We start from the raw sequence: 19,125 nt of genomic DNA, 5'->3' as shown, positions 1-19,125 counted from the left end.
TAGCAGTACATGAGGAAACGTTTGGATTGTTCTACTCAATGGCAAACTTTTATCCCAAAGTAACTGCAATTTATTGTCTTCTATAAGCTGATAAAAGGATGAGGCTACCATAGTAATATAAGAATACATTGTAGCTGCTGAGTTACACTGACTGAAGGATTGCTTTGAAACGGAAAGGCAGCCATTAGTGAACCCTGGAAAGCAAGATTTTGCTGATCGATCACAGAAGAACCAATCGATCAACAGCTTAGGTAATTAGTTTTCAATAAACGGAATCAAATGCTACCTATATAAAAAGATTAAAAATGTTTTTTTTGTTTTGTTTTTTAAGGTTCTTGAATTGCCTCTTTAAGAAAATCAAATCGTGGAGCATCTGTTGTGAGTAAGGTGTGCAAAACCTACATCAAGACTCTAAAAAAGATCACCTTAAAGAATATATTGGTACAAAATGCAATTTGTACACTGTACGTGTCTCAATTTAATTGCCTTCATTTCAATAAAATCTCCCCTCGAATAAATTAGCAATGTGTGTGTTTTTTTACCGGCCAATCTTTTTTTTTGTAGAAAAAAACAAAAAGGTGACTGAAGCTGTATCATTTGGTAAACAATAATTTCAATTATAAGACCAAACCAAAACAATAAAAAGAAAGAACACATTTTACTATAGTTACATTCATTATTTATTTTAAAATGGGGCTGCTAGTGTATAAGAAAATAACATAACAAAATGTAATAAAAAATAAATAATGCAAGAAACATTTTAAATATTTAATACAGAACAGAAATGTATATAAGTCAGTATAAACACAAGCAGAATGTTGAAAAATATGTCTATTCTTGATGGACATATGTCTTTTTTCAAGCTCATCTACTATGTGTGCAGGTACTGTATGTAACTATTTTACAAAGGTTCATAACTTTTTACATATAGTTGTGTGCAATGATGTACCAAGAGTATATGCAATGACCCTCTTCTAATTTGTTTTCAGCAATCAAAAGTTACTATGGTTGTTCATTGTGAACAACATTCCAGTTAAAAACCAAAACTATATATAGCTCTTAGCTAGATTTACAATTTTTAGTGACATTCTTGTGTTAAGAATAATTACTTTAAAACTACTCTTCATCTCTCCTTCGTATACAAATGTATCAAGACTTCCTGTATCCAGGCTGAAAAAGCTTAACGCTTTGACCCTGGAGATAGCGCTGCTACAACACCGCTGCGGGGGGTCCCCCTTACTGGATTGGACCCCCTGCAGCCATAATCCTCTGGCACCGGGGAATTCACAGTGACATAGCTTGCCCTGGTGCCGAAAACAAGAAGGCTTGCTACATCTGTATTTATCTTTGTGAAGAATTTAGATTTCATTTAAACATATTTAAAAAAATAAATAAAAATATTTCACTTCAAGCATGTATTCTCCAGTTTGTGTCCAGCCAAAAATATCTCAATATATTTTACTTCAGAATAAAAGAGAATTTTCTTTTAATCTTGAGAAAACATTTTCTTTTTAATGAACTGCTCAAGTCTAGGTAAATTATATTTGGCTCACGTAAAAAAGTAAAGACAAATGCATTTCAAGAGAATAAAAAGCAGTGAAAATGTATCTTTCATGCTTCAAACAATTTTTTTTTAAAACAACACATTAAAGCAATGAAAGAACCAATAATTGATGTCCTGAAATTATGAGGTCATTCACACAGTCCGTCTCATGGTTTTTTTTACTGAGGAAGCTGATGAAGAAAGCAAGTTTACAGAGATACATTTGCAATGCAGCAGTATTAACAAAATCGACTAAAAGTTTAACAAAGTTACATTGCTGTATTAAATAACAAAAGACCTAGCTTTACAATATCTAAATAAACATACACAAACCATATATTTGCTTGGTGCAGATATTCTCAGAGCATTTATCAACCTCCTGCACAACATCTTAAAGTTCCACAAGAAGATACTTTGTCTCATGAATAACCCAAACAAGTCAAACATTTTACGGATATTCATTTTCCCTATAGAGTAGTGGTGGGCAACATGATATAATTCAGGGGTCGAATTTGCGGCCCTGAACCCTCAAAGGGGTTGCACATTACCCACACATCTACAGTATATGGTGCACAGGCAGAAAGGACAGTGCACTTTCTCTCTCGAGTCAGCTGCATAATGCTGGCACACTGGTGAATCTGTCCCGGAGCGGAAATTAGTAATTAGCAGAGAAGATGATCAGAGCAGTAAAGTAGTTATAGGTGCAATGTCATTAAGCAGCTGAGGGAGCAGGGAAACGCTACAATCCACAAGCCTGTTGTCCAACAGTGCTTTAGAGTATATTATATTGAAGCATATGCTTCAAAGCTGTTGTTTTATACTACATCTAGCCAATTCCAAACTGGAACGTTACAGATGAAACATATGCAATTGTATTTTTAAATCAATTTGATTAAATTAGTTACAAATAATGACTGGGGAAAAAAAAATCTAAAGCAAAGGATGTACTTGTATACACTTATTATATACTTTTACACCATATTGTTTGTAACAAGTCATAGTTGTGTATCACGTTTAAATGCATTTATGCTATCTTATCCAATGTAGTACAAACAAATGGACATATTTTAAAATTCCCAAGCCAAATTACAAAGTAAACAAGGATATATAAATCACATAAAGGTTTTATATTTAAAGTTTTGTTAGCAGAAGACTGACGGTTTGATACATTTAAAATTTGCATTAATAATGTAAACATACCAATTACCAATCTTTAGTAAACAGAAAATTGAACCGTTTAATCATTGTATAAAACACATTATTGGAAATGTTATCGAGTAACAAATCGGCACAGAAGATTCAATTTTCATTTATGTTGCATAGCAACATGTTCCCTGTAATTAAACCGTTTTCTGACACAAACTGTTACATTTCAAACAAATTACACCATGGAAAAAGTGAACATAAAGTAATTCAGCATATCGTATTTACCTTTGCCCAAAGTTGTAAAGTTAGATTGCTGCTGTAGTAGTGTTTGCTAGACTAGAATATTTAAAGAGAAATAACTGGGAATATATATATACTGTAGTTTACATGGGTGTTCATGCTGCTTTGTACTAGAACCACACCGCAATCTTTACGTTCTTGTTTTCCTTACAGTTGATTAAATATTTGTTATTAGTATACTATGGATTACAACTGTAACTCTTCAAACCTGAGGTCAGATAAAATTTTGCCATGCAAGTAAACTGGGAGAAAAACAAAGAAAAATCTGAACACCAATTTTTTGAAAATGTTGTGATAGCTTCTTAGCTTGTGAATTATTTCACAGGAGTCATATGCTTAAAAATAAAATAAAAAAGTGCTGTGTGTTTTGATAACAGTCAGTGACAATTAGGATTTCCTTTGTGAGCCCACACAGTTTAATTTCTCCGCCATTTTATTATAAAAGATACTCTGCAATAATCATTTTATTCGTGTAAAGTGGTATCTTCTTCTTCCCCGTCAGGGTTGAACCTATTAAAATGTATGCTAAAATCAGGTTCAGATTCAACACTGTCAAATTCAGACGAAACAGATATGATATTTGGTAGAATGGCTCTGGTATCTGTTTGACAAAGTGATGTCACTGAAGGCCGGGTGGTGTGGGGCAAAGGGCCCTGTTTTTGCTTAGGCTGAGCTGGAGACATTGAACGGCTAAAGCCCAAGGTGTTCAGAGCTTCCAAAGTTCCATCTGGATCAATCATAGCGTTAATCACTAAAAAGGAAATTGAAATTTATTTAAAAAACATGATGATAGTTGGATGTAGATGTGTTGTAATGAAACATACTGTAATATAGATAGATAAGTACACATCAAGTCTGAAACATGATACACAAACAACTACTGTACGCAGCATGAGCTTATCTTTAACTAAAGTATTTTTTCTCAAAAATGAAAATGCATTACTGTACAACATCAAAAGAGAAAAAACAAAGAGCACGACTCTCATAGTGTAAAAAAAGTAATTATATTGTGACAATATTAAAGTGTAAATGATTGCACGTACAAGAACAATTAGTCATAAAAGCAGGGCATGTTTAGGGTTTTACTGGTCCGGGTAGGAAACCTTAACCAGAAAGAGTGTATGCTGAGGGATCCTCACGAAGCAAGTCATCAACTTCTAGAGTGGTAACATGTACTTAAACATGCCCTGCTTTTAATGACTAAGTCTTCTTATACGTGCAATCATTTACACTTTAATATTGTCACAATATAATTACTTTTTTACACTATGAGAGTCGTGTGCTTTGTTTTTTCTCTTTTACATGTTCTCTGTGTGATGTTGAGCCATCCACTCTAACAGGCTGCAGACTCTCCACGAATGTTAAAGGTTTTTGTATCTTATTTTAATATTGTATATTTCACTAATTATCACTCTTTTTGGAATACAAGTTTGTGTGCCCTTAAACCTTTGAGTGCACTTTAACTTTATCACTTTCTATTGGATTGATAATTGTACACAGTACTATTAGTTTTTATTATATATGAGTAGTTGCATTCGGTGCGCAGTTTATTTTTTTTTATGTTACTGTACAACTTCAGTTTGAATTTAAAAAAATGCGTGTGCTGTGAAAACAGTCTTTAAAAATGGGGTTTGAATGGATCTTTTTTCTGAATAAATTATGATTTTTAATGATATTTAAAAACTAGTTTGACGCTAATTTCCTCTAACAATTGTGACTGGTAGTAGGGTAACCAGGCTGTACAATAAAGGTTAAGCCCATCTGGTTACCTCTGGGCCCCATGGGTCCCTGGCAGCTACCTAGCACCATAAGCCAGGGGCAAGGTATCATTGCATGTAAAAGTTAAAGTGACCCCTGCTTTTCCACTTTTCATGTTCCCTTTGTCCAAGAGTCCTGAAACTACAGCAGTGTAAGTTTTAGGTGGGATATTTGGGCAAAAATGTATTCGTTATGTTTGCAGGAGTTCGGGGGTCCGATTTACTGGTAGGCCCCTAATTCTCTCCAGTATGCAGACACAATTTGTGGATACACGAGGAGAATTACACTGGGGCTATACTGTGTCCTCAGACTCCTAGTTTTTGAGCCCATGTATCCCAAATGCAGTTCCCTCACAGGTATAAGGTTTCACAAGAGATGAGTTGATTAAGATAGTGTATTGTGTTTTATACCTTATGTATTAATGTCTATACAGCCAGATGTGGATTAGCATTCCAATGCAACCAGTCCAAGTAATGGGATTCTGTGTGTAAATTTCAAAGACATGCAGGTTTGTGGCACATGGTGAGGGGGAAGGGCTGTGGATTTGCTGGGTTGCTGGGTTTCAAACTCATAGGCACGATTCCCATTGGCTGCACAATCACAATTCATGCTCTAATTGGCTGCCAGCCCCCTCAATGTAATAGATATGCAGCTAATTGCTTACCCTAACATACCTGATTAATGTGTGTGTCTGTCTTTAAACAGAGGTTTTTAACAAATCCTTTAGCCTGTGAGCACTGAGCTGTGTGAGGGAATTGGATTAAATGTGGAGAACCAGATCTATTTTATAGACAGAAAAACTGATTGACTGGCGAAGCCAGCCAGTCAACATTACACATCTGATTGGTCACAATCTTGTGACCAACCTGAGAAAGCAGTCTATAAACTAAAAATTAACATAATGTGAGCAAGTGGTCCCTTTGGAGTCTCAGATTGCTGATCTGAAAGCAGCAGTTCAAGCTGCTGTTTTTTGTCTCCCCCCCCCCCTTTAAAATGTGCAACAATACAATCCACACAATGATAAGTAATTAGCTAAGGACCAATGATGCAAAGTTCTGTGGGGAAGATTATGTGACCAAGCAGTCACAAGATACAATTGGTGCACTGCTAGAGAGAGGGCAGGGCTCAAAAAGTTGTTCCAGAGCCTGTTTCAGAAGAGGAAGGGGATGTGACTTTGTAAATGGTTGCTATAGAAACAAAAAATGCTTGTTACATTATAATACATTAAAAATGTCATTTAGAGTTGTTTACAAAAAAATGCTAAAAGTATTTTTTCATAAAACAGAAAGGATTTGTTAATAAAAAAAACACACGTAGGATATTGCTTGGTCTTCGGTTTGAAAAGGCAATTTGAAACATTAAGAGACATTGAGAATCTTGAAAGGCGTTTATTGCTCACTGAGCAGGCCCTGGCTGGGAATAGTGGTGCAGAGGGTAGAGCTGTGATGGAGGACCAGGAAGAGCTAGGAAGCTGGGTAACGGCTAGAAGAGTAAGCAGGAGGAAGAGGCAGGCCAGTTCTCTGCTGACCCTAGCAAAGATATAGGGAGTGTCAGGGACAGAGTGGCAAGGCTGGGGGAGACCGATTCCTCTAGCAGCCAGGGGAATAGTTAATCCAGCACACAGGCAACTCGGGATACTCAGGGACCAAGACAGGTTCTGGTGGTAGGGGACTCTATTATTAGGAGGGCAGAGAGGGAAATCTGTTGCCATGACCACAATCGGCACATTGCGGATCGGGTAGACAGATTATTGGTAGGGGCTGGGACTGACCTGGCGGTCTTGGTACTTGTTGGCACTAATGTCAAAGTTAAATAAAGATAGAGGGTCCTAGACATTTTTTCAGGGATCTAGGCTGCAAGCTTAGGGCAAGGACCTCCAAGGTAGTATTTTCAGAAATACTACCAGTGCCATATGCAACCCCCAGGGAGGCAGTTGGAGCTTAGGGAGGTTTATGCATGGCAAAGAAAGCTGTCTGAGAGTGGGTTTACTGGCTATGCAGTTCTTAAACCCAGGCTGTGCTGAAGAGCAGTGTAATACGGTAGGCATAAGCTCATAGGGGTCCATGTTAAAATGGATGAGAAGTAAAGAGTGACACACTGTGCTCATTTGCATATATGACATTACTAAGAATCTCTGGATGCAGTGGAAGCACTGTTTGCTAAATGATAATGGGGAAAGAGATGTTTGCAGACCTGTCCAAGACACTTTACATTAGAAAAAATGGCGTCTAACAGGAGATATGATAACTATATACATATTGCGGATGAATACAACAGCTTTCATCAAAAGGGCAGGACAAATGACATGGGGTCATTTCTAAAGGTTGGAGTAAAGAAGATTTCACCAGCAACAAAGAAACGCGTTTTTGGAGATATCTATTGTATCTGCCATCACTGTAAACAGTAAGGGCAGTACAAATGTAGAATTCATTACCCATGGAAAGTGTGATAGCAGATACAATAGATATCTTCAAAAAAAAAAAAGTGTGGACTGCTTTATAGAAAAGAACAGTAGATAGGGATGTACAGATGCAGTCACGAGTATCCGAAGGCTTGCTTTGGAAATTTGGGGCAATCTCCCAGTAAACTGCAACATTTCAGTGAGATTTCTGCAGCCAGACTAATGGCCCATCAGATTAACACAGCTGGGGTCCCTGCAGTCCCATTCAAACTGAATGGGACTGCAGGGACCCCTGCTGTGTTAATCCGATGGGCCATTAGTCTGGCTGCAGAATCTCCCAGAAATGTTGCAGTATTATTGGGAGACAGCCACAGTATTTTTCCAGGCAAGCCATCGGATACTCGTGGCTGCATCTGTATAGCGGCAGATGTCAAAATCTGCTGCCCCATGGCACTTAGCTGTTGCGGCCCCCTCCCTCCTCCTCCTGAACCGCAGCGTCAAATGACGCCACAGACGTCACCAAAGTGACGTCACACCGTCACGTTCCCATGGTAACGCAATGTAATTTGACGCTGCAACGTCTCATTTTCATGGCAACAAGACGCCTTGACGTCACGTTGGTGATGCTGCGGTTCAGAAGCAGAATGGAGGTGCCAGGTAAGGGGGCGAACGCAACAGCTAAATGACTTCCCATCAGGCCTGAGAGCTATGGGGGCAGACATTTTTGCTGACCTAATCATCATTGGATGATTGTCACGGTGGGGGTAGTCAGCCTTCATAATAAAGGTGAAGCCCGGCTAGCTACCCCTAAAACCGAGGTTCCCCGGCGTCTTATCAGCACTATAAGCTGTGGATAATGTGTGGGTGTTTTAGACCTCTTATCCATCATAGGTACAGAACTGGGACTTCAGGAACAGGATTTTAATAGTTGATACTAGGGGGCAAAAAGTGTGAAAATCTGTATTAAATGTTTTGAGACAAAGTTAGTGGTTGTTCCATAATTTTACCAGCGAACCGCGTCTGATTTGTGGGTACGCGTATGCATTTTATTAACGCTATACTTCCCTATGTAATATTGTATTGCCCCGCCAGCAAGTTCTAAAACCTTAGTTTTAAACCTGGCTTGTGAGGACAAGTTTTACAGCCCAAGTTCCCGAGCCAAAGTTTTAGAAAACAAATGTATTTTAAAAATGTGTATTCATCTCTCTGTAGGCAGTCTCGGTAATTCAATTAGCTGACGTGCCTGCATAGAGATGATGTATCAAAGGGGAGGATGGGAGCCTAGAGGCGTCAGCCGTCTGGTGACCGGGGAAGGGCAGAGAACCAGGTCCAGAGACAAAGACTCCCCGCGAGGGAGGCTCTTTGTTCTCCCAGTCTCTGTGGAGCCTACCCAGCGGGAGGTATGGGGCTGGCAAGGGTAAGCCATTGCTTGTAGGCATGGTAATTGGCAAGTTAAAATTTCCCGCTCACTGGCTACCTGAGCCCCTCGACACGCTGGTTGCACTATGATACATAAGACACCGAGGTCTATGAAAGGGAACTGCCCGATAAGAGAGCCAGACACTCCTAGGCTTGGACCGGTGAAGCAAAGGCGGGCTTTTCAAAAGTGCTTTGCTTGCAATAGCAAAGCACTAGGCATTGATGTGCCGGGAAAGCTTACAAGCTGAGGACAAGTTATAGAGACGCAGCTGTGAGGATTGGACCTCGGTCCTGCCCCCATAATGCATTGGGTGACGCCCCTCGCGCAAGTGCCCCAGTACTTCTGCTGGGACCGGACCTAGGCTCTGTCCCCACGCCGTAACGGAGGACGTTCTTGCTTCCACTTCTCACCGACGTCACAATACCAGGAGCACTCGAGGGGTTAATACTATCAGCAACTACTCCTCACCTGTGCTGCACTCTGCCCCTGTTTACGAGTTGACAGAATATGTGTGATGACTCACTGCCCGCAGCCTTCCCATTGATCCTCTCCCCTTTATATGCTCTGCCAGCCCCCTGGCAAATTGGCTGAGCATAAACTTCTGTTTATGTTTCTAGTGCTTGCCTCAAGCATCCTGCAGCCCTGCTGTTGCTCTTGCATTCTGCCTTTATTTCTGTTGCCTTGAGCTCAGCTTGTACCCGGACCGCTGCCTTCTGACCCCTGGCCTCGGCTACGCACAATGACCATCCGACTTCTGCAACTCCAGACCACGGCGAGTATAACGACTATTCTGACCTCGCCTACCCTGACCCAGCTACACGACCTTCCCTCTGCACTCCAGACACGGTTACGCAGTTGTAGGTCGGTGTATATCCCTATCCCCACCTCAGCCTCGCGGTCCCATCCAGTTTGTGGTGAGCACTCGTCACAGTTTGCTCAGCCCCACAAACATGGACCTCGATGAGGTGTGTCGAGTCCTGCGCATGTACTCTGACATGTTTAACCAAATGGAGAAACAGCTTGACCAGAATAGTTGGAGCATGGAGCTACTTCTACTTACAGTAAAAGCTATGACTGACAAGGCTAAAAGTGCTCATGTGGACCATGTCTCCTCAGCGGTGTCTGCTCCCACAACCGTTCCCATGGACGGAGCCTCCGAACCCCGACTCCCTACACCCAACTGCTATGGCGGCGAACCTCTTGGTTGTCGCGGGTTTCTTCACCAGTGTTCTATTCAGTTTGAATTGATGCCATCATGTTTTCTATCCTAGTGATCTAAGGTGGCCTATATCGTTTCCCTGCTAGTTGATGACGCCTTGGCGTGAGCTTCACCCATCTGGGAACAAAGGACGGACCTCACGTGCAACATAGGCCGCTTCACCAAAGAGTTCCGCAGAGTATTCGACACACCCAGATGCAAGGTAACCGCTGCCTCATCTCTCTTCCATATTTCCAAAGGCAGTCGATCCGTGGCCTGGTACGCAGTCGAATTTCAGACCAAAGCCGCTGAGACCGGCTGGAACGATGAGGCACTGGCGGCAGTATTCTAGCAAGGTCTGTCCGAGAACCTTAAGGACGAATTTGCTGCACAGGAATGCCACACTGAACTGGAGGAGCTCATCGACCTATGCATCCGAGTGGACCTGAGATTACAGGAAAGAAGGGCCAAGAGAAATCGACGCAAGCAAGGTATGCAGTCTCCCCGCATCTACTACACAGAGGTGATTAACCCCCCTCTTGGGATCTGGAAGAACCCATGCAGCCCGGCGGTAACAAGCTATCGTCCGGTGAGAAACAACGCAGACGTAATGCTGGACTCTGCCTTTATTGCGGTAATGTTAGACATCAGGTAATTGCTTGCCCCCAGAAGTCAGGAAATGCCAAGTCCTAAGGTGGAGCCCGGAGGATCACATTGGGAACATTATCTACTTCTCCTCCCAAGATGCCAACCAGGCTTTTGATACCCATCACCCTAACTGGTGACACCTCCAAGGCCACCACTCAGGCCTTTCTGGACTCTGGGTCAGGTGGGAATTTCATGGACCAGGGGTTCGCAGAGGAAAATAAAATTCCTTTGGAACATAAAAGTCCCCTGGTAGGGCTAGAGGCTATTGACGGTCGACCCTTAAAACCCGCCTTCATCTCTCATCAAACTATCCTTTTTCAATTGCAGACAGGAGAAGTTCATACCAAAAGGATTCGTTTTGATGTCATTCATTCTCCTACCGTCTACATAATCCTGGGACTCCCATGGCTTCAACTGCATAACCCTCGGATCAACTGGACAGAAGAGCAGCCTTTTCAATGGCGTTCTTATTGCTTACAGAAATGCTCTGTGCCGTCCAAAAGCCTATGCGGGGTTTCAGTACCTGAACAGGTAACTTCTCATCTGTCAGTAATCTACTCGGAATTTCAGGAGGTGTTCAACAAGGCTCAATCTGAGGAGCAACCACCTCACCGGTCTTTTCACTGTCCCATTGACCGTTTACCTGGTTCAGTGCCTCCGCGAGGATGTTCTTACCAACTGTCACCTCCAGAGACCAAGGCCATAAAGGACTACATTCAAGAGAACCTGCAAAGGGGTTTCATCCAGAAGTCCTTGTCTCCTGTAGTTGTGGGGTTCTTCTTTGTAAAGAAAAAGGATGGATCCCTCAAACCATGTATTGATTATAGGGGACTTAATAAAATCACAATAAAGAACCGCTACCCCTTACCTCTCGTCACCTCTCATGATATTCTAATCTTCTCCAAGTCCGCACACGAACATCCAGGTCATGTCAAACAGGTCCTCCAACGACCACGGGAGAATAACTTGTTCGCAAAATTAGAGAAGTGTCACTTCCATCAGACTACAATGTCCTATCTGGGCGACATTGTGATGGTGAAGGGGTTAACCAGGCACCCTAATAAAGGTTAAGCCCACTTGGTTACCTCTGATCCGTGGGTTGAGGTCCTAGAGTGTCAGGTCTTGGACCCAGATGTCAGAAATGCATTACTGTGACTGTGTGCAAATGTTGCGACATTAAAGATTTATTTCTGTTTTGCCTTTCTTGGGGTGCTGTGGCCAGGAGATTTCTAGGCTGTGGGTTTGCCAGAGAAAATCTTTACAGAATGTGTCTATGTATCGGGGTTCCGGAGTTATGGGATACCTCAAAAGTTGGATCCAGGAATCGAGTGAGATTCTCCGATACAGCGAAGCACATTGCTCCGGTCTGACTCTGAAAACATTCTATTGCTCACCGCCAGGATTCCTGCTCCAGCAACATCCAGACAAGGTAAACGGACATGAAGGGATTAATGTATACCTGCAACCATACACGGGGTCCCTAGTAAAAGGAGGGGTGACCAGATACATGCCCAGGTACCCTGAACCTGGTATAGGGGTTCAGGGGGTGCTCCAGCTATGTGATAAAGCTGAGAGTGATTTAGTGTGTGTAAAAAGTTTTAAAAGTTATTTTCAAAAGTGTGCCAAGAATGAGACTAGTGAGTTTAAGCAGTATATCTGCTCACTCCATCCCTGACACCAGAATAGGGATTTACAGTAGAGGCAACTGTTATTCTAACAAAAACCAGTGGCAATTCCCCAAAAGACCCAGGTACATTCTGAATACATGCCTTAAACTTTCCTTAAACTAGCCCCAGCATTTCTGCATTGATTAATGGCCTATCAGATTAACAGCGGGGGTCCCTGGCAGTCCCATTCAAACTGAATTGGACTGCCAGGGATCCCTGCTGTGTTAATCCTATGGGTCGTTAGTCAATGCAGAAATGCCTTAAACGTGCCTCAAACTAGCCCAGAACATACCCAGAATGTAACCCGGCTAGTTTACAGCAAATGTTAGAATAAACGTTGCCTCTACTGTACATATTTTTATCACACAAGATACAGGACACAGTATATTTTATTAAAGGGGTATGTTTAATAAGTATATGTACTGAACCTGTGAATGAACTGTGGGATTTCCAAGTCATGGATTCCGAGAGACCAGATGGCTACCAAGGTTGGTGCCTATGGGTCTGTGCGGAGTCCTGACTTGAAAGCCTCAGGGATGCCAAAATGTTAGAACAGGAGGGGTACTGCAGTTCTGTACCCGCATCCTGGGCTAACACTGAGCCAATCAGGAGCGCAGATTCCAAGCGCCAAACCAACAACATGAAATTCAAAGATGCTTCTAAGTCCCACTCCTGAAGAATGTAGCAGTCGCGTCCGGCATTGCATGCCGAAATCAGTTCCAGGACTTTCGTGAGTACCTCCCGGTCATCGGAAAGGGCTCCTACAGAGGTCACTTTTGTGAATATCATTTAAAGGACAAGTTTATTCGTTCCCAGTAAGTGTGTTAACCCTGTAAATTGTGTTACATTGTGTGTATGTCCTTTCCTGAAATAAATTACAATTTATTTTACCTCCTTGCTTTGCTCAATGATCCCGGTATAAAAAGGTGTTGATAAACTTGGTCTCCCATGACATACATCATCTCTGATACTGGCCTTGCCATGGACCCAGCCAAAGTGAAAGCAGTTGTGGATTGGCCTCGTCCTATGATCCTGAAGGCTGTACAACGGTTTTAAGGCTTCGCAAATTACTACCGAAGGTTCATACAGAATGTTTGATCCGTTGTAGTGTCCATTACGGCGTAGACACAGAAAGGAACAGACCCGGCACTTTGGCCTCCTGCAGCCTTTCAAGCATTCGAGAAGCTAAAAACCGCCTTTGTATCAGCCCCCGTGCTCGTGCATCCCGATCCAGGACTAACCTTCACGCTAGAAGTGGACGCTTCAGATGTTGGCGCCTGGGCAATCGTGTCCCAAAGGAAGACTCCACAAGCCAAACTACACCCATGTGCGTTCTTATCACAAAAGGGGGGAGGCTTTGGTTTATAACCTAGTTCTATTCCAGAAACCTGGAGTAATAAGTATAGTAGTATTAGGAGCCTGATAAAAGCCCCCCCATAAATCCCAGCCGGGTAAATCCTTAGGATCTATATATTTATACACTATACATTTTCCCCTGGCTTCTCCCACTCATGGGGATTGTCAGAGATATCTTCTGCATTACTTCGAATTTCCACAAGGTGGAACTAGATGTCATATAGTAGGAAATATACATAGAGTCAGGGATTTGTATCCCACAAACCAGGTACATCTACGGTGGGTTTCACTTCAGAGTCCCTTGAATGTTATGTCTTAAAACCCGTTCCCATCGCGTTATCTACGCTGGGGAGGGTTATTCTGGAAAAATGGGGAGCAAAATTTTCTAACCTGGAGTTCTGGCATCCCTGCTGTAGATTGTCCTTATCTTTTCGTTGTTGAGAGAAATACCCCTCGTCAGGACTTATATAAATCCAGCGTTTCGGCCCCCCTATAGCCAGGGGTGAGTCTTTGGGCCTCTTGTAAAAAAGGGGTTTCCGACTCCCCCCCCCCAAACCCCAGCCTCGATATTGACGACCAGCGCCCTCCAGTGGTTCTCACCGCACTCCTCGCGAGGCTCCAGCCGTTCCTTGATCAAGAGGATGAGAAAGACCTTTGTTACTGCTCTGCGTCCAGCGGAGACTCTTCCATCTGAGGTAAGTGGATGACCGGAGCATGGGAGGAAGGAGGGTAGGAGATGAGGGAAGGCAGAAAAGGAGGGAGGACAGGCGAGAAGGGAAGGCAGTGAAGCAAACATTGGCCACTAGGACACACTTAGAAGCATAGATACGGAGGGGAGGAGAATAACGGAGAGAAGAGGGAGAGGGGAGTTGGGGAAGGGAGAGGCATGGGAGAGGGAATAGTCAGGAAGGTGAGACGGCAGAATAAGAACCAGGGAGGAGAGACAAAAGCAATAATAGACACAACGGGAGGTGAGGGATGGGAGAGCAAGGGGGGGTCCTGTGGGGGAAAATAATTTTTTCTTTGAGGTTAAGTGTAGGTATTCCGCCAGGGAGAACCAGACGGAACTATAGGGGAAGCAAGTTCATTCCTCTTTTCTAGGAAGATCCTCTGCATACTGATCTGCATCAGGGACATCCGGAGGCAGCATAGGAAAATTAGGCATACAGCAGGGCCCTCTCTTCACTACTCGTGAGCAGGGTTTCTCGGGAATGCCAATCTTTGCGATGTTCTTGGGACTCTCGTAGGTGTTGAAGGTCTTCGTTCCTCCTCTATGTCTTCAGGAGATTTCCCTTCATTCATAGGGGGAAGGCCCAGCCCTCTCAGAAATCTTGGGACATCTTCAGGATAGACACAGTGTGGCACTTCCCCCCCTCCCCATCTGGACCACTAGCTTGAAGTGGAACCCCCACCGATAGCGCACTCTATTATCTCTCAGCTTCTGTGTCAGGGGCTTTAGTTCTCTGCGTCTATCTAAAGTAGATCTAGATAGATCGCTGTATATTTCAATATGGGCCTTTCTGAACTGCAGTTCTCCCTTCTCAATGCTAGCAGTCAGGATATTTTATTGTGTATGAATGAAATCTTATAAGGACATCTCTGGCTCTCTTGGGGTCTGTCGACTTATTGCAAGGGGCTCTATGCGCACGGTCCACTTCTATTTTTTCCTGGGAGAGGTCCGGAACCAAATATATAAACAGATCGTTTAAGTATTCACGCAGAGACTCCATGGATACCATTTCCGGTATATACCGCACCCGGAGGTTTTGTCGGCGATCCCGGTTCTCTTGGTCTTCTACACTCTCCTTTAGAGCTCTAATCTCGCAGTTCAGCCGGTTAATCTCATCCTCCGCCGAGGAGTTGGCTAGTTCAATCTCTTCAACTCTGTTGTTTAGAGTGTCCGTCCTTTCAGAGAGGGAATTCAGGTCAGATCTGAGAGAGTCTATTGCTTTTGATAGGTCCTCCTGAAACCCCTGACTCATTCTTGCAAAAAGATCCTCCAAGTAATCCTTCGAGAGATCCCTGCTTACCCCGGCCACCTCCTGCTCCATGACCCTGCTAGGGTGTTCTATTGTGCCCACCGGAGCGCCATCTTGGGAGGTCTCGCAGAGCCCTGCGGACCTCTGGCTCGCTGAAAGAAAGATGGAGATGCTCTGCTGAGTCGACTTCTTTAATTTATTACTCATCCTGAGTGTGTATCTCTGATCCTCGCCGGTTTTTAAGTTTATTTTCCGCGATTGGTGCTTGTTTTATTAACTTGTTCGTAGGAGGGCTCCGTAGCAGTCTCCTCAGGCGTCATTGCGAGATGGAGTCACCGGAAACCGGAAGTCTCCCATGTGCGTTCTTTTAAAAAAAATATTCTGGCTTGCCGAACAGAATTACGACGTGGGCAATCGTGAACTGTTGGCCATTAAAATGGCATTGGAAAAATGGAGGCACTTACTCGAAGGCACTAAAAATCCGGTTACTATTCTGAAAGATCATAAGAATCTGCTCTACATCGAAGACTCGCCGCTTGGGGTCGCGACAAGCTCGATGGTCCCTTTTCTTCTCTCGCTTCAATTTCATTATTTCCTATCTACCAGGTTAAAAAAAATGTAAAGGCAGATGCCCACTCCCGTCAATTTCTAGTAGACGACAAGGCTGAGGACTGACAGGAAACCATACTTCCCCCATCATGTATCATCTCTGCTAACACATTTTATCCTATGGAGGACATTGCAAGAGGTCAGTCTGATATTTCGGAGGGTCTCGAAGTTCCAGAAGGACGTCTATCCACGGCACCAGCCTATCGTCGAAAGGTACTGGAATGGGGTCATTCATCTAAAAGCTCTGTCCATCCAAGTACAAGGAGAACTGTTGATCTTCTGGAGCAGACCTTTTGGTGGCCAGGGATGCGTAAGGACATTAAGGAATTTGTCACTGAATGTTCTACTTGTGCCCAAAACAAGACTCCCCGTATCAGGCCATCAGGGTTGCTGCAGTCTCTCCCGATTCTAGACCACCCATGGTCTCATTTTTCCATGGATTTTATCATTGAACTACCCGTATCCAAAGGAAGGAATACCATTTTGGTGTTGGTCGACCGGTTTTCCAAGAAGGCACATTTCATTCCCCTCAAGGGCCAACCCAATGCTCTCAAACTATCTGAAATATTTATCAAGGAAGTATTTCGTCTTCATGGGGTCCCCCAAGTTATTGTGTCAGATCGAGGCTCCCAATTTATCTCTAAATTTTGGTGGGCCTTTTGCAAACAACTCGGAATCTCTTTACTTTTCTTCCGGCTATCATCCTCAGACTAATGGTCAGATGGAGCGGACGAATCAATCACGAACAGCCCCTGTTTACCAGTTGACAGAATATATGTGATGACTCACTGCCTGCAGCCTTCCCAATGGTCATCTCCTCTTTATATGCTCAGCTAGCCCTCTGGCAAATTGGCTGAGTATAAACGTCTGTTTATGTTTCTAGTGCTTGCCTCAAGCATCCTGCTGCCCTGCTGTTGCTCTTGCATTCTGCCTTGATTTCTGTTGCCTTGACCTCAGCTTGTACCAGGACCGCTGCCTTCTCTGAACCCGGCTTGTATTTGGACTCCCCCCATCTCTACTCCTGGACCCCGGCTACGCACAACGACCATCCGACTTCTCCAACCCCAGACCACCTCGAGAATAACGACCATTCTGACCTCTCCTACCGTGACACGGCAACACGACCTTCACTCTGCACTCCGGATGCGGTTACGTGCTTGTAGGTCGGTGTATATCACTGACCCCACCTCAGCCTCGCGATCCCGTTCTGTTTGTGGTGAGCACTCACCTACAGCGGCCAAGTTCTAATAATCAACAAATTCCCGGCCAGCGGGGAAAGCCAGGTATCTATCCGGTAGATAATACCATGGTATTCCTGGAGGTGAAATGGTAAGCCTTCCTGAAGCAGGTGCCCTGCACCTAGTGAGGCTAAAGACTCACCCCAGATCCCCAGTTGAGTGTGTATTTCCCTGTTTTGTGCTATTGTGTGTGCCTGTTGGTTTTATCAGAATAAACCTCATTTTATTCCACTACTTTGTCCTGCCTAGTGAATTGATCCCGGAAGGTAAAGGTGTTAAAAAGTACTGGTCTCCCGTGACAATGATGTTTCACTGGGATATCTTTGTTTGCCTTCCACTGGATCAATATACTGTAAATACAAATATAGGATAAGTATCAGTGGTCTAAATTTAACATACTTTGAAATTGATGGACATGTCTTTTTTCACCCTCATCTACTATGTAAATATACTATGTAACTATGATGTGTTGTAATAATTACAAAAAGATTAATATTGATGCATCATAATGTTGTGTTTCAATGCATTTGCATTGCTTGGATGGCTGCAATGTTGGTACACTATGCAGAGCGTCAACATCAATATGAACTATCATGTTAAAGAGGACAACAAAGGGTCAACAGATGTAGCTAATGTTAAAGCACCTGCTGGTGCGTTGCAACAGGACATACACAACGTACCAGCGGGAGAAGCAGCCCATTGTTTTGAATCAGCTGCTTGAAAGAAAGGAGCAGGAATAGCACCCTACAGTATTCTATCAATGGAAGCATGCCAGCATGTGCACTAACGTTGGCTACATATGTTTGTATAATAATTTTCCATTAAGAGCAAAGATTGGAAATTGTTAAATACAATTGTGATATAATTGTTGAGCATTATTAATGTGCTTAAATCTTCACAATATAGCTGAGAGGAGGAATTTGAGTTTAAAACCACATATTATATTGAGACACTTTCACTATACCAATGTCAAATCTAGCAACTACTAGAAGTGTAAAATGGAAGCTTTTTTAAAAAAAATCTTAAAACTGTAGATATGTTGAAAGCAGAGCATTTGCAAAAATAGAGATTAATAATATTATAAATTCATAATATTTGTAAATGTTGCTAATAATCTGAAATATCTATACATGAAAATTTAATATTTAAGCAACTACCAAACACTGAACAATAAACAGACTGTTTGATCAGATTATAGCATTTAGAAGAATGTTCATTGTTTCTAAAAATAAATAACCATAATAAGAATTTCGTAGGAGGCATGGTGGGTTGAGGAAATGTGTACTTTCCTGCACTGGCCTCCTGCGGTGGTCAAGAGCAGGCCAGCACCAATTTTCGAGCCTGCATCTATATATTTTCTTCTATATGTCACTGTAAACTTTATTAAATGTTTTCCCAACATTAAATGACATCAGTAAAAAAATATTGAACCTGTGCTGAATTCAGATTTGACTGTTTTACAGATTTGTGTAAAATCAACAAGTTTATATAAATACCTTGCAATTGTTTCTCGACTCGTTTTAGCTCCTGCAATATGGATAGTATTTCCTAGAGATAAAAATAAATTAAATTCACGTTAATAAATGTTCACATATAGTGAGTACATCTTTTTGGAAAACAACTAGTACCATGTTAATATCACTATCTCTGTGGCTTGTGAACCCAGATGCAATACCAAAAATTAGTCTATAAATTATATAATGAGAGAGACAGAGCAATGAGTGTGGGAGAGACAGGGAGCAAAGAGAGCAAAGAGAGCAAAGAGATAAAGAGAGCAATGAGGAGAGAGAGAGAGAACAACGAAGAGAGAGGTGAGAGAGAAAAGAGAAAGAGAGAAATGAGAGACAGAGCAATGAGAGACC

The 19,125-nt window shown here is 42.7% G+C and overlaps 1 protein-coding gene across 2 annotated transcripts in view; it reads right to left on the bottom strand.

The window, feature by feature from the left end:
• Positions 1 to 666: 666 nt before the first annotated feature.
• Positions 667 to 19,125, bottom strand: part of CEP170 (centrosomal protein 170) — a 233,486-nt gene continuing 215,027 nt past the window's right edge. For both annotated transcript variants that reach the window (XM_075596838.1, XM_075596837.1), the window contains 2 exons: positions 18,760 to 18,811; positions 667 to 3,740 (listed from right to left, as the gene is read on the bottom strand). In XM_075596838.1, the coding sequence (XP_075452953.1) occupies positions 3,454 to 3,740; positions 18,760 to 18,811 (339 nt within the window). In that variant the 3' untranslated portion in view covers positions 667 to 3,453. The remainder of the gene's footprint in view (positions 3,741 to 18,759; positions 18,812 to 19,125) is intronic.

This window comes from Ascaphus truei, chromosome 4, assembly GCF_040206685.1.
Source record: "Ascaphus truei isolate aAscTru1 chromosome 4, aAscTru1.hap1, whole genome shotgun sequence".
Lineage (NCBI taxonomy): Eukaryota > Metazoa > Chordata > Amphibia > Anura > Ascaphidae > Ascaphus > Ascaphus truei.
Note: the sequence above shows the minus strand (reverse complement) of the source record. Positions and strands in the feature narration are given on the sequence as shown.